The sequence below is a fragment of the Microcaecilia unicolor genome, chromosome 9 (assembly GCF_901765095.1).
Source record: "Microcaecilia unicolor chromosome 9, aMicUni1.1, whole genome shotgun sequence".
Taxonomy (NCBI): domain Eukaryota; kingdom Metazoa; phylum Chordata; class Amphibia; order Gymnophiona; family Siphonopidae; genus Microcaecilia; species Microcaecilia unicolor.
Window position 1 is genome coordinate 158004447 of NC_044039.1, and position 23338 is coordinate 158027784.

Here is a 23338-nt window from a genome sequence, read left to right on the forward strand (position 1 = left end):
CGATTTGACAGAAATAACCAACTAAATCAAGCTCGGCTTGAACACCATGGACTCATGGGCAAATTCATTCCAACTGAAATTGAACACTGAAAAAACACACTCCCTCGTCCTATCATCTCAACAGAATAAGTACAACCCCACAACCATAAACACCCCAGATCACACCCTCCCTATCTCAGACAACCTAAAAATACCCGGCGTCATAATCGACCATAACCTTACTCTTGAAAACCAAGTAAACTCCACAACAAAGAAAATGTTCCATTCAATGTGGAAACTTAAACGCCTGAAACCTTTCTTCCCGAGGGAAAAATTTTGTAAACTAATACAATCAATGATACTAAGCCATGCAGACTACTGCAACGGAATCTATGCGGGATGCAAAGAACGACTCATAAAGAAACCTCAGACAGCCCAGAACACAGCAGCCAGGCTGATATTCGGTAAAACACGATTCGAAAGTGCCAAACCCCTCCGAGAAAAACTGCATTGGCTCCCAATTAAAGAATGCATTACCTTCAAAATTTGCACCCTGATCCACAAAATTATCTACGGTGTAGTCCCAGGATACATGATAGACCTCATAGATCTACCAGACAGGAATAGGTCCGGATCATTGCGAACATACCTAAACCTCCACTACCCATCCTGCAAAGGACTAATACAAAGCAACCTATGCATCCAGCTTCTCATATAGAAGTACAAAACTATGGAACACACTGCCAAAAGGAGTGAAAACAATCTACGACCATCTAAACTTCAGGAAATCATTAAAAACCTACCTGTTCAAAAGGGCATACCCTATTGATCCAACATAGATGCCAACACTCTGCAACACAGCAAACCCAACGATCGTATTGGACACTATTTAACCTTCCCTCTCTTTTACCCCATTGTGCCAGAAATAAACGGACCTTATTCGACCACAATATCACCTTGTATTTGTTTCTCTACCGGTCTTGGCAAAAACCTTACGGTACTATGTAAGCCACATTGAGCCTGCAAATAGGTGGGAAAATGTGGGATACAAATGTAACAAATAAAATAAATAAATAAGAGATCACTGACAAATTAATTGCCCCTACACTCGAAGACTTTGGCCCAATTTTTAAATACCAGACTAAGCCCACCAGAGCTAGTAATTTGATTTAGCAAAGAGGTAGGCCTATAGGATCGGCAAGCAGTGAGGTCTTTCCTTAGGAATAATTCTAATGCTAGTTCCTCAGCATCCCTCTAGACCGGCACAGAAGGGTTATGCACTCCTACCAGCAGATGGAGACTGAGAACACACTGAAGTTCAAGACACTGTATATGTGGGCTGTGCAGTCCCTTGAAAACCAGTCTGTTCTCAATCTCAGCAGATGGTAGCAGTGATAAGTCTGTGCAATCCCTTTATCAGTCCTTCTTTTTTTTTTTTAATTGGGTCTGTTTTTTTTTTTTGGGGGGGGGGGGGGGGGGTTTTTTTTCCCATAGTGCTTGGACCTAGGCAAGAGGACTATGCAGGTTGCTTGTTTAAAAACAAAAAAAAAAGGAAATAATGTTATTCATTTCCTTCCTGCTTGCTGGACTGGAGTTGAGGTCCTTGGGGTCTCTGTTAGTCCGAGAGTGTATACTTGGGGCCTGTCCCAATTTGACCTTATTACTCCTGCTTTGATCAGACTTCACTGATATTGAGTGGAGGATATGCTATAAAATACTGTTGATATTTAAGATTATCAATGACAGTGCTATTAGTAGCAAGCTTAAGCATCTATCAACAGGCTTTTAAAATGTGCAGCAAAGAATCTTCTTGATGTTCCTTCTTTCTGTTCGGTGAAATTGGGGGAATATAGATCCTGCAATTATAGTGCAAGCCCTAAGTTATGGAACTCTTTGCCACAATCTTTAAGATATAACAAGAACCTTGAGTCTTAAAAAAAAATTAAAAAACATATTTATTTCAGCGAGCCATTCTGTAGGGATGGCATGAACAGATGACCCTGAAGCTTTTAAGAAGACAGTTTAATTTTTTGATACTGTTTGCTGTTTAATTAATGCACTATGTGTTGCAGTGTGTTTTATATGTATTTTTGTACCCTGCCTAGAATTCTAGATAGTGAATATTATAAATTTTTAAATGAATAAAAATAATCTACTCTTTTCTCAGTTCCTGTTGACGACTATCACCATGTCTGTATACAAATCTCCGTAACAACCCCTTTCCTAGGAGTAGTGTAGACAACTACCTAGAGGTGGACACAATCAAACACACACCAGTATCTACACTTGTATCTTTACTTCCCATTGTCATCTGAAAGTAAATATCTACCTCTGCATAATAAGTTCAGAGAATCAATTTTCATGACCAAAGACTTCTAACGCAAAAGTATAGGCATCCATTCTTCCCCTTTCTCACGGGAATGCTCCTGATGAAATAACTGAGTGTTCAGAGTTGCAATAACATGTTTTCTCTTTTCATGACCCTCTGCCTTCTTGGGCTATCATGCTGGTGTAACACTTCCAAAATATTTGTTTCATATAATCCTCTACTACTTTCAATAATCAAACGGCTTCAGACAGTCTGTTCTTTGTTGGTGACTCTCTATGAATGCAAGTGAAATTGATATACCCACCAGTAGTGAATATTCTCAACTCAATGTTGTGACAACTTCAAAGTCTCTCCTGCACTAAAGTGGTTGGCAAACTATCTGCCAAAAAATAAATCAATTTTTTTATCTTCTCACTGTATGGACATCAAAGATCTTATCTAAGTAAGAATTACATCTTTTGACTGCATAGTTATGAATAATACAATTATGTCTCTTCAGAGGCTGTTATTTGAAGTCTATATGAATCTGTGAGCCTATTCAGTTTTAATACCATATTTGTACTCTCACCCAAATCCCCAAAAAAGCCTTCCCAATTTTCACAACCACAACTGTGCAATCCATATATTCTGGGGAGATGGTTTTGCCTTGACTTATTCTCCAGATCTTCAATTTTATCTCAAGAGTTTGAGGTTAGCTTTTTCTAGATTGCTCATCCTTTTCTGATGATCATTGATTCTTGTCTTTACCCCCGCAAGGCACCACCCTGTGTAAGTTTATTTGGACTTAGTGTACCACCTTTCAGTATCAGAGCAGTTTGCAAAGTAATGTCAGAGTGAATTTCAAGCACAAGGTTAGTCAAATCAGCCGTGACAATTGCAGTATCCTTTTTAATATTCTGGAGCCAGCCCTTTATTTCACTTTGATTACTGGATGTTTTTGCAGGGCCTTTCTCCACCATCCTTTGTGTTATGCACAGGGGAACCAGGCTTAGCGTGTAGATATTCCATCAAATCTACAGTTCCATCTTGCAAACATCACAAACTTGTTGCTCTGGAGTTTAGAGTACAAAGAGGTTTGTTAGTGGAGGAGTAGCCTAGTGGTTAGTGCAGTGGACTTTGATCCTGGGGAACTGAGTTCAATTCCCACTGCAGCTCCTTGTGACTCTGGGCAAGTCACTTAACCCTCCATTGCCCCTGGTTCAAAATAAGTACCTGAATATATGTAAACCGCTTTGAATGTAGTTGCAAAAGCCTCAGAAAGGTGGTAGTCCCATTTCCCTTTCCCTTCCCTTTACTACAGTGCACTAATCAGATAGCTTACAGATTAGTAAGGTAAGTGTTAGTGCATGAGCATTGTAACCATTACCACGCTGGCAAGAAAGCATGCACTAATTCATATGCTAATTGCATTCTGTATTATGGGATGAGAAATGAGACATTGGCAGGGAATGGGCACAGGCTGTCCACTGCAGTTAGTGCACTGTTGCATTTAATGTGGATGCACTTACCAAACTATAAAGTATTTTTCTATGTGATATGTATGGGAACATGCTAGAAATATCCCCCCAATAGTTAGTGCACAGGCTTTGCACGTTCTGCACAGTAAATGAAAACTTTATTGCAGTTTAGTAAATGTGCCCTTAAGATTCAATTCTGGTGAAGGGATGTTACTGATGGTTTCCACAGGTGACATCTCTTCCGATTCAGATAATTTTTGAAGTGAAACAATTTAGGTTCCTTTTTGTTTACTTTTTCAAGGAAAGTTTTTCCCTTTTATAGTTACTGCTTCATAATTAGTGAAAACAGTACAACCTTTGTGGTTTTATTCCTCATTGCAGCAAACAGTGATTTAAAGGAGCACTGGGCCCTGACATCTGAAGAGTTTGAAGTATGGGACAGATTGTACAGAATACAAGACAGTGATGGAATAAAAAATGTAAAATTGCCACAAGTTCGCTTTGAAAGTATCAGGGATATGGAAGAAATCAAAGTAAGTTAAATCTTTTAAATTTTACATGCTGTATTTACCTCTCCCCACCAGATCATGTGCATAATCACTCTTCCATCTTTCTCTTGCAGTGAGTCACATTTAATGTTTATCTTGCTTTTCCCTGAAAAGTTTCGTTTTCAAAATTGTATGCTACAAGAGAGATGCAGCAGGAGTTATCCGAAGAGTGATGCATAGTTTCTGAAGCACAGCCTGGGCTCACCTAGAAGAAATTGGACAGAATTTTTCACTTGGAGTACTAAAACTAAAATAGGTTGTAAAACTTTAGTATAGATTATGGGATACAAAACAAACATGACAGGGGCGGAACTTTTATATTGTCTTAAACCTAACGTGATATAATCCTAATTAGACCTTTTGAGCAAGCCTAACTCTTAAAATATATTAAAATCTCAGCACATTGTCTTAAGCATTTTATCCACTTTGTGGCTAAAAGTGGTTATTTAGGTTCATGCATATATATATATATATATAAATGCGTGTGTGTGTTAGGTTTTTTGTTCTAACATCTTCTGTCCTTTTCAAATATAGGAATCTTGTAATGAAAACATTCATGAACTTTCTTTGACTGAATGGAGAATTTGGCAGAATCGTCCTTTCCCTACCCATATGGTTGATCACTCAGATCGGTGCAATAATTTTATTAGTATAATGGAGAAGATAGAACTGATGAGGCATGAGGAGGTAGGCATTACATATATGTGTTAATTGACATATACACTACTGTTTGAATCTGGATTTTAGTTTTAATTATACACCTTCCAAATCTGAACGCGAGCTGATTTGTAATCAAATACAGTATTTAGGTGGTTCTCTGCCCAAGAAGGTTTCCAATCTTAGAATAATAAAAAAAAACATGAGGGAGGAAGGGTGGGGGAGAACTACAATTTTAAAAGGATAGAAGAAGAGGGAATAGATAAGGGAGGGGTTAATCTAGCCTGCTTGGTCTAACAAGCTGAACTTCCATGGATTGCATTGGAGAGACTAGGGATATGTATAAGAGAAGAGAAACATTTTCAATTCTATTTTAAGTTTTTAAGAGAAGTCTGGTCCTGAAGTGACTGAGATTTATTCCAGTGTTCAGGACCTTGAACTAAGAAAATTGCCTCCCTAGTGTGTTGTTGAATTATTTTTTGGAATGATGGCACTTTCAATAGGTTTTGAAACAATGATTGCAATGTTCTTGAATTTGAGTATGGGGTTAGCATATGAGAAAGATATTGTGGTTCACCAGACAAATGGGTTTTATAAACTAAAAGTAAAACATTATAAATGATACGGTGGGGCAACGGAAGCTAGGGGGCCGCTTTCAGGAGTGGGGTGACGTGGTCAAATTTCTTTTTTCCAGTAATAAGTTTGATAGCGGTGTTTTGAACTAATATCAGTTGTTTTGAGACCAATATAGAGTGAGTTACAATAGTCAAGTTTGCTAGTGACAAAGGAATGAATAAGTATGTTTAACGCTGATGAGTCAATAGAAAAACGAATTGAGCAAATTTGCCAAAGTCTATAGAAACAGTGCTTAATTACACTAGTAATTTGTGGCTGAAAGGAAAGTGATTCATCCAGAATGACACCTAAGATTTTTGTACTTGGTAATTGAGAAGAATGGACTGAGATGAACAGGCATTGGGACAGTTTGAAAAAAATAACACAGCTGAATTTATTTGGATTAAGAATCAATTTTATTACATTGCAGCCAATCAAATATCTGTATCAGACTATGGTTAATATTCTGAATCATGTGAGCATTGCTATAGTCTATAATATATTAGCTGTTAAGCCCGTTAAAATGGGCGAGATTTGTGTTTTGCAAAATGTAATAATTCTCACCTCCATCCATCAATGTCCAGCAACCCTGCTCTATCCCCTGGCCTCCCCCCGTCCACCAACCATCCTCTCTCCCCTGCCCTCCCCCCATATCCAGCATCCCTCCTCTTTCCCTTGGCCTTCCCCCTGTCCACCAACTATTCTCTCTCCCCTGCACTCCCCCCATATCCAGCAACCCTCCTCTTTCCCTTGGCCTCCCCCCCCTCCACCAACCCTGCTCTCTCTCATGCCCTCCCCCCATGTCCAGCAACCCTCCTCTCTCCCCTCCCCTCCATCGATCCATGTCCAGCAACCCTGCTCTCTCCCCTGCCCTCCCCCCCATGTCCAGCAACCCTCCTCTTTCCGTTAGCCCCCCCCCCCCCCGTCCACCAACCCTGCTCTCTCCCCTTCCCTTCCCCCCCATGTCCAGCAACCCTCCTCTCTGCCCTGCTCTCTCCCCATGACCAGCAACCCTCCTCTCTCCCCCTGCCCTCCCCCCATGTCCAGCTACCTTCTTCGCCGCTGCTCCCTCCCTCCTCCATGCCAGGCCCCCTGCACTGACATGAGAGCGCCTCTCACCTCCGTGTGAAAGCGCTGTGCAGTGCTTCCACACGGAGGTGAGAGGCGCTGTCATGTCAGTGCAGGGGACCCGATACGGAGGGGGGTGGGAGCGGCGGTGACATCGGGAATGGGGGGAGGGAATGGAGGTTGGTGCACCGGCGATGTTGCTTCGTCTCCAGGCTCCAGCGGCAACGTCTGTTTCCCTCTCTGTTCCGCCCTCTGACGTCATCACGTCTTGACGCGAGAGTGGGACAGAGAGGGAAGTCTCTACTGCGCATTTGCGGGTGAGTCGTTCACTTGTCATTTATATAGTTAGAAGATAGGAACTGGAACTCTTTTCCAGAGGATGTGGTAACAGCGGTTAGCGTATCTGGGTTTAAAAAAAAGGTTTGGACAAATTCCTGGGGGAAAAGTCCATAGTCTGCTGTTGAGACACACATGGGAAGCAACTGCTTGCCCTGAGATTTGTAGTATGACATGTTGCCACGATTTGGGTTTGTGCCAGGTACTTGTGACCTGGATTGGCCACTGTTTGGAAAACAGGATACTGGGCTAGATGGACCATTGGTCTGACCCAGTATGGCTATTCTTATGTTCGTATGTATGAATGTCATCTGCATAGACATAGGCAGTAAAGCCTAAAGACTGAGCATGTTTAAGGAGTAGTGTTAAGAAAATATTAAACAATATAGGTGATAAAATCGATCCTTGTGGGACTCTGGAGGTTAATGAAAATTGTGCTGATACCAAATTTTGAAAGTGAACTTTATATGAGTGATCAGAGAGGTGTGAATGGAACCAAGTAAATGCTAAGTCTCGAATACCTTTTTGATGAAGTCTGTCGAGCGTGGTTGACCATGTCAAAGGCTGATGAAAGGTCAAGTGATAATGGTATAACTGAGTTATTTTGGTCCAGACTATGATGTATATATGTAGTAACGCCAAGCAAAGCAGTCTCAGTACTATAGTGTGACTTGAAGCCAGTTTGATTGGGATGAAGTGTATTTGTTTTTTGTCAAGAAATCTTGAAGTTGAGGATGGATAATAGTCTCCACAATTTTGTTAAGGAATGGGTGATTGGCAATGGGGCGATAATTACATTTGTCTGAAACAGGTTTTGAGGGATTGTAGGAGTATTTCCCTGTGTGTCTCACCTTGCGGGCCTTGGCCTGTATAATCCTATGACAGCAAAATGGAGGCTGTACACTCTGACCCACACATCTCTGTGTCAGCAAGAAACAGCTTTGCAGCTTGTGGAAAATTACAGCAGAAGCTCAACACCAAGGACATGCTGTGGGCAAACCAGGCCCCCCTTATCTCCCTGAGAGGCTGGCTCCAGCAAGGCGGGTGAGAAACAGAAAATGCATACCAAAATGTAACAACTTGAAGGTCAAGAACAATGGACTGTTCTTGCCAGGCAGTGAGCTGAGGAAGATCCAGTTTGGTTCCTGCAGCCACCGGACCAAGAGGTACGGGGAGAGCGGGAACAAAGAAGAGTTAGTAAGAAGCCTTGGAAGAAGGTGGAGGTAAAAAGAAGACCAGTGAGACCTAATAAGGTCCACCAACTGATGAACTGTGTATCTGGAGGAAAGTATCGTGGTTCAGCTGTACCTGCCCTGCGTGACCTGTGACCTCCTTATCTGCTGCAGAGTTCCCTTCCAGCTGCGACTGAGACTCGCTGTGAATCCAGCTTGAGTCTGTGAGGTGTCCCGTGCCAGCTCCCAAGAGACACGACCCTGAGGTCTAAGCCTGGTGAGAAACACGGAGATTCATTTCCTACTAGTCGGGGGCTAGTTAGTGGTATTTACCTGAGCAGAAGGCTGGTGCTGTCGTACTTGTGATTAGGAGAAGCTGCTAATAATTGTACTACCTCGTAACATAGTGTGACTGATCAGTGGTGTAATTTTACCTGGTAACCAATAAGAATTAGTGTTTAGTAGTGTGACGTATGAGTGTAATTTTTATCAGCCAGTAATTTTGTAATCAGCCAAAGCTTGCAGAGTTCTATTTTGTATACCTTAGCTCTATTTTCTTACCTGACATACTATAATAAATCTAATATATATATCAGCCTACGGTCTCAGCTACAGTTCTTTCTAACGGAAGTATTTGGCTAGGTTCCAAGGTTCCCACCCCTAGACCTAATTCAGGATTATTTGCTTGCAGATAGTTCTGCTTAGGGGAACCTGGACACAGGTAATTTATTATCTGTGCAATTATCCTACAGGATCCTTGAAGTTAGGTCTCAGAATTACAAGCTTTCAGGCTTCTGGAACCGTTCCAGAGGGAAAAGATGAAGTAATCATATGAGAAATAAATGGCTTAGTTCTTCTTAAGCAGAGCTACTTATTGTTCCTTGACCTATATTTAACATTGGGATTTCTATACTGATTGATTGAGAGTGGTAAGAAAATATCCCTCAGTTGTGGTCGCTGACACAATGTGCCACTTCATATAGTCTCATGTTAGATTAAAACTGGAATATTAATCTAAATAGCTCAAAATATCTACTTGCTTTTTCTTGATTATATTTCTTCTTATTTTGATTTTATTTTTAGGTCTAACCTTTCCTGTACTAACATTTTGTTGTATATATGGTCCAACATTGTTCACCCTCCATTCTTCACTCCCTCCTGTTGTCCAGTATCTCTTCCCCCCCCCCCCCCCCTAAGTTTTGACTAGTAACTTAGGGCCCTCTTTACTAAGCTGTGCTATAGGCGTGCTAGCGTTTTTAGTGTGTGCTAATGCAAGAAACACCCATAGGAATATATGGGTGTCTCTAGCATTAGCGCACGTTAAAAACTCTAGCGCACCTTAGTAAACAGGGCCCTAAGTAAATGTAACTAGTTGCTGTACTTAAGTAAAAGTTTGGTAATTTTTACTTGTAAGGAAGTACAGGAAAACATGTGTTAATTTTACTTTTACTAAAGTAATAATTTCAGAGCACGGCTACAAATGTCCCACTCTTATTGGTCAGCCTGGACACTGAAAAAGCATTTGATCAAGTCAAATGGTCATATCTGATGGAAGTGCTCCAGTATGTGGGATTGGGAGGGTGGCTGGGAAATGCGATCCAGGCCTTGTACACTAACCCTCGGGCCAGACTGTTGGTGAATGGGACCCCCACTTCGGCTTTTATAATCCAGAGAGGAACGCCTCAAGAATGTCCTCTCTCCCCTTTGATTTTTCTATTTGGAGCCACTCCTACGCACATTTCACTTAGATCCAGAGGTGATGGGTGTGCAGTTACCTGATCTGTTGGTTAAAGCCTTGGCATTTTTTTTCGCCGTCAGCATATTTCCCTTGGTTGGCCTACATGTGGTGTCAGATCTCTGCACTATCGCTGTAGCAGAGGTCTGTTTTCTTTGTATCTACATCCCCAAAGGAAAAGGAAAAAAAAACATCTCTGAGGTGGAAAAGTAACCTGCACTGCCATTGGTCAAACATCGTTGGTGCTAATGTTCTGTGCCCTGATTGGCCCTGAAGCCAAAGACCTAGCCCAAAATGTGCTAGAACTCCCCAGTCTCAGTTGGGAGTATAGAAGGAGTTAGACCTCTGTGCTGAGGTCTGCTCCCTATGAGCAGTTTCTTTTTCTGATCGCCCCAGGTACTACTTGGGTAGTAAATAGTGTTCAGCTAGATTTAACACCAAATCCTTGTTATTTTACCTGTTCCTGTTTGCTGTTTAAAACCTTTACCATTTACTGTTCTACTTTTTTGATAATAAACCTATTAGTTTGTTAGCTCTGTTGTTCTGGACTGACTAAGAATCCTGGCACTTTGTGGTTCTCTGTCTGTGGGTGTTTTCTAGGAACTGTGGGACCCCTGGGATTATAGCCCCAGTGCCCCTAGAACCCCCTGGGAAATAACTGGCTGATAGGAACTCGTCCAGAGGTAAGCGGGACCCAGCTGGTGGGTGGAGGGTAGGCCAGCTTAGGTGCAAATGCACAGGCGGGCCTGGGCAATGCTGGGTGAGACCCTTCAGGTGGCCACAGGATTAACCCCAGGTTGATGCTAGGGGTAGGGCAAAGGTGTTATATGACACCTTCATTCTAATAATAGAGGGGGCTTTACTGACTACATTGCATTCCTGTTGTACAAAATTATAGCAGAAACTTTAAAGCAGAATAGCTCACCGTTGTTTGATCACCCATATATTTTCGTACCCATGGTACTATCCCCTGACTGGATGTTGAGCTTTCTTTAATTCTGAGTATGGAGTTCCTCTTCAAAGTAACATTTTGCATCTTGATTTAGTTGCATGGCACTGATATGTTGGGCTTATGTTGACTAATTAGTTAATTAGCTACTATCTGAGGTATAATAGACAAAAGTAATATCTGGTAGAACAATTTGGGTAAAATATATCAACCATTTCCATTAAAACAAAATCAGGGAAATTCCATAGCATGGCGCACACACATATGAACAACAAAACATGTCAGAGGCACTATTCTGTAAGGTCATGCCTAAGTGCTGTAGGGCATATGCATGAGTGGGCTATGGGTGTGTCTCTAACTTGCATAACTTATAGAATACTGTGTTAATGTGTTTTGCATGGCGCACTTAGGTGCACCCATTTATGTCTGTCATAGAGCTGGTGTAAATGGTCGTGCCTAAATACAGGCACATCAATTCAGGTCTATCCTAGTGTTCTATAATGGCTTCTTGGTGCACAGATTGCTGTTATATAATTGTTGCTCAGCATGCAGTGTTGGTGTGCCTGACTGGAGGTGCTAAGTTATAGGATTACCCCCCCCCCCATTGTGTATAACATATTTGAACTTTGTAAATAACAATATAAGAAGATATTTAAGTAGGAAAACATATAGTACAAGTCAGTTGGTTTTCTTATTGGTTCATCTTTATTCAAATACCTTTTATCAACCCAAAATCTTACAGGATTTTCAAATTATTTATCTTTGACAACCATAAAATTTAATCCGTTCAAGTGATCTACCACGAGTAGCATGTATTCTAGCATAAAGGTGTATCTTACAATAAGAATCACTGTTGCAAATCTAACAAAAGGATGAGAGGGAAAATCCTTCAGGCACAGAGTACAAGCCTGTTGTGTGACTTCTATATATTCATATCACATTTGGTACATGAGAGAGTCTTCTGCTTGAGGGTTTTTTTTTTTTTTTGGGGGGGGGGGGATTTATAATTAAGACAGCTAGGTCCTATAAACTTGTAAATACTCAGACTGAGTATTAAGAATTTGTCACTTGTGTTATCATCTATACAATAATTCATACTTTTTATTTTTCTCTTGTTTTGCCTTAGGGTGCCTGCACATATGACTCGGAGCTGATGACTTATTTACATAAAGATGACATTATTAGAACAAAAGCTTTACATACCAAATGTATCCCTTCCATGACTGAAAACAAACCTGCCCAAAAGTTGCCTCTGTCCACCAAAGACTTAACTGATAACTCAAAAAAAACAAAATTTTCATCCTCATTTATTAATCCAGATAAAGAATTTATTTCCCTGTTCAAAGAATCCAGTTCCAAGGGCACCAACAGATTGTCTGCCTATAATATGAGAACACCATGTCTCATAGAACAGTATTCATCTTCCCAAAGAAATGAAGGTGTATGTGATGTCAGTGCATTCCCTTTAATGGACTGTATAGTTAGATCTGATACTACTAATCTGCCTCATGAAACAGTGAATGAAGAAGTGTTCATTGAACAGTGCCATGGGGAATCCAGTGTGCTATGTGATATTTCTATCAAAGGAGATGTTTTTGGAGAACACTGTGGTACATTCACAAACCATACAGAAGCACTGAGCAATAAGCTCAGACATCAGCCATTTGGTAGAATTGATGCAGATTCTGGTTACAGTAGTTTCACTGATGAGATACCTTCAGTTTCTCCTAGTATGTTTTATCCATCTGAGACAGAGCATAGCTGTTGTGTATTTGCAGCTAAGTTTATAGATAACAATAATTCCAAGGTGAAAACAGTGTTAACAAATGTGAAAAGGTTTTTATCACAATCTCCTCCTCCTCTGGATATGCTCTGTGATCTTGAAAAAACACAAGCAGAAGCAAAAGATAAGGTTCTGTACTCTAGTCCATTAGGCAGGAAGTCATTTCTTACAAGAACAGAGAAGAAACAAGATACAGAATTCACTTGTCACGCTGTGTCCACTTTATTCATGACTTCTGAAGAATCAGTGACATTAAATGCACCCACTAAATTGAGTCTCTCTACAAGTAGTTCCTCACAAATAAGTGATGATTTGAAAGCTGATGTTAAAGTAACTGTTGATGCTATCTGGGACAAGATGTTTGATTGTGATAATGAGGAAGATGTGGAACCTGAGCATGAAATGACTGCACCAATGGATTATGCACAGAAAAGTACTACTTCAGATAAATCTTGGGCTGGACCTGATGAGTATGAAGAGTGTGGTGAAGATCACGCAAAATATTCCGTGGAAGACCAAAATGACAGCATGGATTTATTTGAAGATGAACTGTTTTTTGAGGCTGACCAAGGAAGCTCTTCTTGTACCAATGAACATGTAACAGTGCCCAGTTTGCATGATAATGTACCAGCTATTAAACCAACTGTCTCTTCAAAAATCTTTGATTCGTGTAGTTACAATGAGTGCAGTAAAGGAGAGCTTGGCGAGTTAATGGGTCCTGAAATAACTGGTCATTTCTCTGAAATTTTGGAAAAATCTGTAGATAATGATATCAACTACTCACAAGAACTCTTTTCTGTTAACTTTGATCTTGGATTTTGTATTCAGGATTCTGATGATGACCTGACTGAAGACAGAGATGGTATAAATCAGAATAACAATATGAAAGCGGGTGACATGCAAAATAGCGTTGCAAATAATAGGTCAGCAAGAGATGAGCACATATCTGATACAAATTTGAGTTCTCCAGCTGTGCCACATTGGAGAAATGGAAGTCTAATTGTAGAAAATATGTGCTCACCAGTGACTTCACTAAGTGAGAATGCTAGACATGAAATAATGTCTGAGAAGCATATTTCACTGTTTTCTCCTTTGCATCTGCCAGCAAAGAAAGTGTCTGAATCTCCTAATGGTGGTGTATCCACTGCTTTAATTTCCACACCAATTGGTAAAAAACTTATTAATGGTAGATTTAGCAAAAGAACACCACCTGATTTTCTTTGTAAGCTTCAACGGGACAAGTCTTTGACACCAACATCAAAGAGGAAAGTTGGCTCCCAGGCTGTTAAAAGTATTTTGCTAAATAAAGCCTTTGCTAACAGCATGGACTTCTCAAGTAACACAAAGCCTAACAAGGAGGAGAATTTTCAGTCCCAATGTAATGCTCCAGTTAAAGGTAATGAAAATATTGAAGATAATAGGAAAAATGTGTTCTGCATATTTTTAAAATTTGGCTGTCAACATTTTAAAGACGATATCATTTTAGGGATTATGTATTAAGTGTGTGCTGATGCAATTTAGTTCAAATTATTGGCCACAGGACACACTGCATAAAATGATGCTGCAGTAAATAGTGTTACCGTGCATTAACTGGTAGCATAATAGACCAGAAGTGTATTGTGTGATGAAGGGGGGGAAAAAAAAGCTGAAACATGTTTTATAGTATGCTCTTTTTTTAATGCAAATGTATGTTATTTAAACAATCAGTTGAAAAATTGTTTTTGTAGAATTGAAACTTTCTAGTTGATGAGTGATGATGAGCTAGTGAGAAGGTAAGGAGGCAGGCATCACATCCATGGACCCAGCTAGTTTCTTTTATCCGTGCTTTGTCTTCAGTCTTCTTCCAGTATTCAGCTTTCACATCAGAGCACTCAGGAAGATAGCAGGCTCAAGAAGTCTGAATTGTGACTATTGCTTAAATCTATTTCCATACTGTGACAGACTGAAGGTCCATCAAGCCTAGTATCTTGTTTCCAGCAGTGGTCAATTCAGGTCACAATTACCTGGCAACATCCCGAAAGAGTGAAGCAAATTTTATGTTGCTTGTCTCAGAATTTAGCAGTGGATTTTCCCAAGTTCATCTTAATAATGACTTATGGAATGTTCTTTTAGGAGCTTTTCCAAACCTTTTTAAACCCTGCTAAGCTAACTGCTTTTAAATGTTTTTAGTGGGATAAAGTCTCCATAAACATTAAAGTTTTTATAATTGTACCAGTTTTATTCTAAGGGATGATAGTTTCTAAAGGCTAAATAAGAAAAAGTAAGCAAATGAAAAATTTAAGTCTTTTCCTCTAAAATGTTCCCCTTGAATACTGCATTCACAACTTTTGTTCCAGTGATTTCCTGTAATCTGGAACAGGGGTTCTCAACCCAGTCCTCGGGATACACCCAGCCAGTCAGTTTTTCAGGATATTCAATGAATATTCATGAGATAGATTTGCATACAATGGAGGCAGTGCATGCAAATTTATTTTCATGCATATTCATTGCAAATATCTTGGAAACCAGACTAGCTTGGTGTGTCCCAAGAACTGGATTGAGAACACTTGATCTAGAAGTATACATTTGATTCCAGGTAACAACTACTACTACTAATCATTTCTGTAGCGCTACTAGACGTACGCAGCGCTGTACACTTGAACATGAAGAGACAGTCCCTGCTCGACAGAGCTTACAATCTAATTAGGACAGACAAACAGGACAAACAAGAGATAAGGGAATATTAAAGTGAGGATGATAAAATAAGGGTTTTGAACAAGTGAACAAGAGTTAGGAGTTAAAAGCAGCATCAAAAAGGTGAGCTTTTAGCTTAGATTTGAAGACGGCCAGAGATGGAGCTTGACATACCGGCTCAGGAAGTCTATTCCAGGCATAAGGTGCAGCAAGATAAAAGGAACGGAGTCTGGAGTTAGCAGTGGAGGAGAAGGGTGCAGATAAGAGAGATTTACCCAGTGAACGGAGTTCCCGGGGAGGAATGTAGGGAGAGATGAGAGTGGAGAGGTACTGAGAAGCTGCAGACTGAATGCACTTATAGGTCAATAAGAGGAGTTTGAACTGTATGTGGAAACGGATAGGAAGCCAGTGAAGTGACTTGAGGAGAGGGCTAATATGAGCATAACGACACTGGCGGAATATTAGTCGTGCAGCAGAATTTTGAACAGATTGAAGAGGAGAGAGATGGCTAAGTGGGAGACCTGTGAGAAGCAAGTTGCAATAGTCTAAGCAAGAGGTGATAAGAGTGTGGATGAGGGTTCTGGTAGTGTGCTCAGAAAGGAAAGAGCAAATTTTGGTGATATTATAGAGAAAGAAATGACAGGTTTTAGCAGTCTGTTGAATATGTGCAGAGAAGGAGAGGGAGGAGTCGAAGATGACCCCAAGGTTATGAGCGGATGAGACAGGAAGGATGAGAGTGTTATCCACAGAAATAGAGAATGGGGGAGGAGGAGAGGTTGGTTTAGGGGGAAAGATAAGAAGCTCAGTCTTGGTCATGTTTAGTTTCAGATGGTGCTGAGACATCCAGGCAGCAATGTCAGACAGACAGGCTGATACTTTGGCCTGGATTTCGGCTGAGATTTCTGGTGTGGAGAAGGTAGATCTGGGAGTCATCAGCGTAAAGATGATACTGAAAACCATGGGATGAGATCAGAGTAACAAGGGAAGAAGTATAGATGGAGAAAAGAAGAGGTCCCAGGACAGATCCCTGAGATACACCAACTGACAGTGGGATACAAGTAGAAGAGGATCCACTAGACTATACTCTAGTGGATCCTCTTCTTCTAACAAATGGTTGTAGAGTTATGCAAATTTGGAAGCAGTATAAAGTCCACACACTTCCGTCTATATCTAGATACTGATAATTTTGTATTCATAAAAATTTGATCTACAATCAGTTTGCAGACCTTTAGATTTAAAATCAGTCAGTTCAAAAACTTAATAGAATGTGAAAGAAAGCTGCAGTTAAAATGTGCCTATATTTAAAGCTCTGAAAAACCTTTGTTTTTATTTTTTCCAACCCAATGGATGTTGGAAAGAATTATGCAAATGGGGTTGAGAATGTCCATTCGTGTTTCTGGGAGCAAAATAACTTTGGGAAAGTTTAAAAGAATAGGATGAGACTTGGTAAGTTGGCAAAACTGGTAAAACTGCATATAGAGTTTGAAAATGGGCTAAATTGGTCTAAGATGCCCACTCGCTCCCTACCCTAAAAAAATATATGGTCCAGTGCATTTCTATAGGAGTTCAGCTTCTATAGAATAGAAACTTACATGCTGTGAAACATAGTAGTTAGGGAATTCCTCCTTTCAAACTGCATCTTCCCATTTCTCCCAGCCCCCAAAAAACTAACCCACCTCCAAAAGCTGCACCCCTCAACTTCCCCAACTGTTTGGCTTTTTTCTTAATTCTGTTATTTTTAAATTCATTTTCAGAAGCTAGGAAGGTGACTACCATATATGCAGGTTTTTCAGAGTTGAAAAAACTTTATCTGTAGGTCTTAAATTCTACTTGCCTTTCCTGTTTCCTTGCTAGTGTGGTGTGCTGGAGCTAGCTCGCACCGGCTCACAAGAGCCGGTGGTTACATTTTTTGGCACCTTGCGAGCCGGTTGTTCTGGGAGAGCGAGTCAACTTGCCTCTCTTCCCCCCTCCTCCCCCCTAGCTGCAGGGTCGCAGACTCTCAGCGCCGGCTCACCTGCCTGCCCTCAGCTCCCCAATAGCCCTCCTTTCCTTCCTGCCACTGCGCTGCGTTTAAATCTTTTATTTTTACCTCAAGTCACGGCGGCAGTGAAAGCAGCAGGCTCGGCTCCAGCCTTCCCTTCCCTCTCAGTGTCCCGCCCTCGCAGAAACAGGAAATACATCAGAAGAAGGTGGGACACTGAGAGTGAAGGGAAGGCTGGAGGTGAGCCTGCTGCTTTCACTTCCGCCGAGATGAGGTAAAAATAAAAGATTTAAATGCAGGGCGGTAGCAGGAAGGAAAGGAGGGCTATTGGGGAGTTGAGGGCTGGCAGGTGAGCCAATGCTGGGGTTGGGACTGGAACTCGGGGGCTGAAAAGGGGGGGGGGGCAGGTGGAGGCTAGGGCGAGTCACTGCACATGGATGGGAGGGCAGGATAGGGGACAAAGAATTGCTGGACATGGATGGGAGAAGAGGGCAGGGGAGAGAGGAGAATCGCTGGACATGAATGGGAGGGGAGGACAGGGGAGAGAGGTGAGTTGCTGGACATGGATGGAAGACAGGGAGGAGCAGGGGCGTAGCCACAGGTGGGCCTGAAAGGGCCCAGGCCCAGCCACCCAACATCCCTCGCATGTCGCTGCCTTTTCTCCCGTGGCTCCGGCTGTCCGGAAGCGTTCAGCTTTGCCTGCCCTGAAATTCTTGTCCTCCCTGCCGGCGCTGCCTTGGTCCTTGCAGCATTCTTTTTTTCGCCCGTCGCCAGCAGCACTGCCATTCACACAGGGAGCTCCACTCCCCACTGCAGTGTCCATTTGGCCCTACATAAACAGGAAGTGCATCAGAGAGGGCTGGATGGATGTGGCAAAGGGGAGCAGAGCTGCCGGCAACGGGTGGGACGCGGCAAAGCAGAGCTGCCTGTGTGAATGGTAGCGCTGCCAGCAACGGGTGAAAAACAGAATGCTGAATGGACCGAGGGTAACATGCAGGGTTACAGCCCTGCGCACATTTTTCATTTTGTTTTGCAGCCACAGTGGGACACAGGGGTGGTGGAGAGAGAGACAGGGAAGGGCAAGGCAGTGCATGGAAACTTGTGATTCCTTAAGGCCGCCACAGTAGTGGCCAGGAGGAGAAGCTAGTGGTTGGGCATCAATGTCCTTACTCCTGCCCCATGGGGGGGTAGAGAGAGTGAGTGAGAGGCGGGGAATGAGCCGGAGAGAGTGAGTGAGAGGCAAGGCCGGGGAGAAGAAATCCTGGATGGCTGTAACAAGGAAAGGGGAGTGAGAGAGGAGATTCTAGATGGAAGAGAGAGAGACACCGGAGGGAAGGGGGAAAGGAGAGACACTAAATGGAAGAAGACAGAGAGAGGCAATGGCAGGGAGATAGAGGGGAAGATGCTGGAGGAAAGGGGAGACAGGGATGAACAAGAGTGATGTGAGATGCCGTAAAGAGGGAGAGAGGACAAGATGCTGGATGGAAGGGGGAGGGGAAACACTGGAAGGAAAAGGGAACAATAGAAGGGGAATATGCTGGAGGGAAGGAGAGACACTGGTTAGAAGGGGATGAATGAGGGAGTTGGGAGATGCTGCAAAGGGGGAGAGTGGGGAGATAATGGATAGAAAGGGAAAAGGAGACACTGGTTGGAAACAGCGGCGGGGAGGAGAAGAATTTCAGGCACGCAGGCAACGCTCATGGACTGCTGTACCCAGAGCCGCGGGAGGAAAGTCAGCGACAGCGAGGGATGTTGGGTGGCTGGGCCTGGGCCCGGGCCCGTCAGGATCAGGAAGGCAGAACTAAGTGCTGGACTTGGGGGTGGACAGGGGCTGGAGAGAAGGGATAGTGCTGCTGGACTTGTGGGAGGAAGGGGATTGGAGGGAAGGGAGAGAGCTGCTGGATGTGGGAGGAAGAGGAGGAGGGGACTGGATGGAAGGGAGAGAGCTGCTGAACATGGGAGGGAGAGGAGGAAGGGGCTGGAGAGCTGTTGGACAAGGGAGGAGGAGGGGACTGGAGGGAAGGGAGAGAGCTGCTGGACATGGGAGGAAAAGGAGGAGGGAATTGGATGGAAGGGAGAGAGCTGCTGGAGGAAGAGGAGGGGGGGATCTGGATGGAAGGGAGAGAGCTGCTGGATGTGGGAAGAGGAGCTAGTGAGAAGGTAAGGAGGCAGGATGTGGGATGAGGAGGGGGAGGAGAACTGGATGGAAGGGAGAGACCTGCTGGTACAGCACAAGGAGGGAGGGAAGGGAAACGGATACCAGACCAAGGAGATGAAGGAAAAGGGAACAAATACTAAACCTACAGCATGAAGAAGGGAGGGCGGGGTGGGTGGGCAGGGATTCAAGCGACCAAATCAGATGCTGGAAAGGGGAGGGAGTGAGAGGGAGAGAAGCTGGATGAGGTAGGGTCAGAGAGGGTAGAGATATATTGGCACTGGGGACGAAAAGAGGGGAGAAGGTGGACAGAAAAATATAGGGACACAGAGAAAGGGAGATACTAAACTTGGAGGAAGATAGAGGTACAGAGATGGAAGAAGATGGATAGTGGACATGGAGAGAGAGAGAGAGTAGAAATATCAAATGGACATGAGACCTTGGTGAGTGAGTTAAGAGAAAACAGAAGGATGTAGAAACCAGAGCCTGGGACCAACATGACTTGAAAAATAAAATGAGCAGACAACAAAAGGTAGAAAAAAGAATTTTATTTTTCTATTTTGTGACTAGAATATGTCAGATTTGAAATGTACATCCTGCTGGATATGGCTGGGGCCCAAGGCAGAAATTTGGGAGGGGACACAAAAGCTTACTTACAGGCTGCACCTTCAGCTTCCAGCTGGCCTGGGGTTCTCTCTGGCTAGGTGGCCAAACGCAGTTGCCCTAGTTGTACCTCCCCTAATACTGTCTCTTGCATGTGCTATCATATTTTGCACAGTATAGGAGAAAATGCATCTCTTTGTATTTCTCTGTGCTGTGCTGTGCTAAATGCAAGGTCTGGCCTCTTGGGATTTTGATTTAATTTGTTTATGATTTGTGATCACTTATTCTGCATTTGGCATTTGTGTTCTATGTATTCTGTTAGCATCAATTTTCTATGTCATATTCTATAGTACTTTGGCTTGTTCAGTTTTCTTGAGAGATGTATTGATGTTTTAGGGCCCCACTGTAATATTTAGAGCATATTTGGGGGAAATATATGTGTTTTGGAGGACCGTGGCTCAGTGGAGGATGAAGAGTGCACTCTCTTATATTTCCCCTAGCTCTCAATGTGGCCTGCAGCCACTGAGGCCAGCACTGCTACTCCCATTGAAGTTATTGGGAGTGGGGTAGGTGTGCAGTAGGAGTAGGGGCGTGGGCAGGGCATATCAGGTGGCAGGTGTTTCTCTAGTGCCCATCCAAACAACCTGTTGGCCCACAGGGGTCTGTGCTGGGTCCGTTGCTTTTTAATGTATTTATAAATGACCTAGAGATGGGAATAACTAGTGAGGTAATTAAATTCGCCGATGACACAAAATTATTCAGGGTCGTCAAGTCGCAGGAGGAATGTGAACGATTACAGGAGGACCTTGCGAGACTGGGAGAATGGGCGTGCAAGTGGCAGATGAAGTTCAATGTTGACAAGTGCAAAGTGATGCATGTGGGTAAGAGGAACCCGAATTATAGCTACGTCTTGCAAGGTTCCGCGTTAGGAGTTACGGATCAAGAAAGGGATCTGGGTGTCGTCGTCGATGATACGCTGAAACCTTCTGCTCAGTGTGCTGCTGCGGCTAGGAAAGCGAATAGAATGTTGGGTGTTATTAGGAAGGGTATGGAGTCCAGGTGTGCGGATGTTATAATGCCGTTGTATCGCTCCATGGTGCGACCGCACCTGGAGTATTGTGTTCAGTACTGGTCTCCGTATCTCAAAAAAGATATAGTAGAATTGGAAAAGGTACAGCGAAGGGCGACGAAAATGATAGTGGGGATGGGACGACTTTCCTATGAAGAGAGGCTGAGAAGGCTAGGGCTTTTCAGCTTGGAGAAGAGACGGCTGAGGGGAGATATGATAGAAGTGTATAAAATAATGAGTGGAATGGATCGGGTGGATGTGAAGCGACTGTTCACGCTATCCAAAAATACTAGGACTAGAGGGCATGAGTTGAAGCTACAGTGTGGTAAATTTAAAACGAATCGGAGAAAATTTTTCTTCACCCAACGTGTAATTAGACTCTGGAATTCATTGCCGGAGAACGTGGTACGGGCGGTTAGCTTGACGGAGTTTAAAAAGGGGTTAGATAGATTCCTAAAGGACAAGTCCATAGACCGCTATTAAATGGACTTGGAAAAATTCCGCATTTTTAGGTATAACTTGTCTGGAATGTTTTTACGTTTGGGGAGCGTGCCAGGTGCCCTTGACCTGGATTGGCCACTGTCGGTGACAGGATGCTGGGCTAGATGGACCTTTGGTCTTTCCCAGTATGGCACTACTTATGTACTTATGTACTTATGTACTTATGCCTTCTGGCTACGCCACTGGGAAGGAGACGCACATGGATGGAGGGGAGAGAGTAGAAATGCTGGACATGAATGGAGGGAAGGGAGGAAAAATGTTGGAAGGAAAGACAGAGGAAGGCGATGCGCATGATTGGAGAGGATGGGAGAGAGGAGAAATGCTGGACATGGATGGAGGGGAGGGCGGGAAGACAGAGGAAGTAGAAAGGCTGGACATGAATGGAGGGGACGGAAGACAAAGGAGGAGATGCACATGGATTTAGGGGAGAGAGGAGAAATTCTGGACATGGATGGAGGAGAGGGCAGACAGAGGAAGGAGATGCACATGGATGGAGGGGAGAGAGTTGAGATGCTGGACATGGATGGAGGGGGAGGGGAGAGAGTTCAAATGCTGGACATGGAGGGAGGGAAGCGAAGAGAGAGGAAGTGAGATGAACATGGATGGAGGGGAGATGAGAGGAGAAATGCTGGACATGGATCAGGAAGGGGGGGAGGAAAAAAGTTGGACATGGATGAGAGGGAAGTGAGAGAAAGGAGATGCATATGGATGGAGGGGAGGGAAGGAGATGTCTTGCAAGGCCGCCCTTGTAAGTCTCGGCAGCCATTTTAAAGAAGATGTGACAGGAGGAGGGTCAGCGCCAGCAGCGGGCAAGAAAGACTGGAGATCTTTCCTGCCCCAAGGAATCCACTTACCACCAGGGATGCTGCCTTCAGGTATGCGCTGGGAGTGGGGCCCGTCGGCTCGGAAGAGCAGGGAAGAGGTCTGTAATAGGTAGGTGGGGTGGGGAGGATACTGTTTAAAAAAAAATTAAATTTATAAAAGTAATTTGTTATAAATCGTAATCAGTGTGTCATTTGGAGGGGCTGGTTATAGGGACACCTAACCCTGCTATTGGTGCAGAGATTTTTTTTCTCTTGGTAAAGGGCTTCTAACAGACATCATGTTATGGGAATCAACGTTCAGAGTTTCTGTTTATTTACTTATGTATGGCATTTTATCCCACATTAAACATGAATTAGATTGGAACCTGGGAGCATTTAAAAAAAATGTTTTTTTTTTCCTGGAGAGAGTAATGTATTGCCCCCCCCCAGGCTCTCTCCCCGGGTATAACCAGCTCTGCAATTTGGGGGGGGGGGGGGGCATAGAGGTGGATCGGGGAGAGAGCCTGTTGTTAAAAATTTACCAGCACACCACTGGTTGAAACTGTAGGTTGGATCCAACCAATGGGGAGGGTAGAGCACTAGAATGCAGCTCCAGTCACAGAAAGAGAAGTTCTGAGAGAAGAGGACATTTCTCTGAGTGAGTGAACATTATTTTTCTCAGTATTGGGGATAAAAGAGAAATTGCAGGTTTATTTACAGTTTGAATTAAAAAAAAAAAACCCAAAGTTTAACAACTAGTTTCTATAGTGTGAAACCCTTTTTCACTAGTTTTACACTTGCTGCCAGAGGTAGAAACTAGAGAGTTGCACGGGGACAGAAATCCAACCCGTCCCCACTGGAATCCAACCCGTCCCCATTCGTCCCTGTAGGGAATCTTACCCGTCCCCGCTCGTCCCTGCAAGAA

General features: G+C 43.1%; 1 protein-coding gene across 1 annotated transcript in view; it reads left to right on the forward strand.

The window, feature by feature from the left end:
* Nucleotides 1-23338, forward strand: part of FANCM (FA complementation group M) — a 177985-nt gene that overhangs the window by 102939 nt on the left and 51708 nt on the right. Inside the window, exons 12-14 of the mRNA XM_030213832.1 lie at nt 4147-4298; nt 4848-5000; nt 11972-14024. Coding sequence (XP_030069692.1) covers nt 4147-4298; nt 4848-5000; nt 11972-14024 — 2358 coding nt within the window. The remainder of the gene's footprint in view (nt 1-4146; nt 4299-4847; nt 5001-11971; nt 14025-23338) is intronic.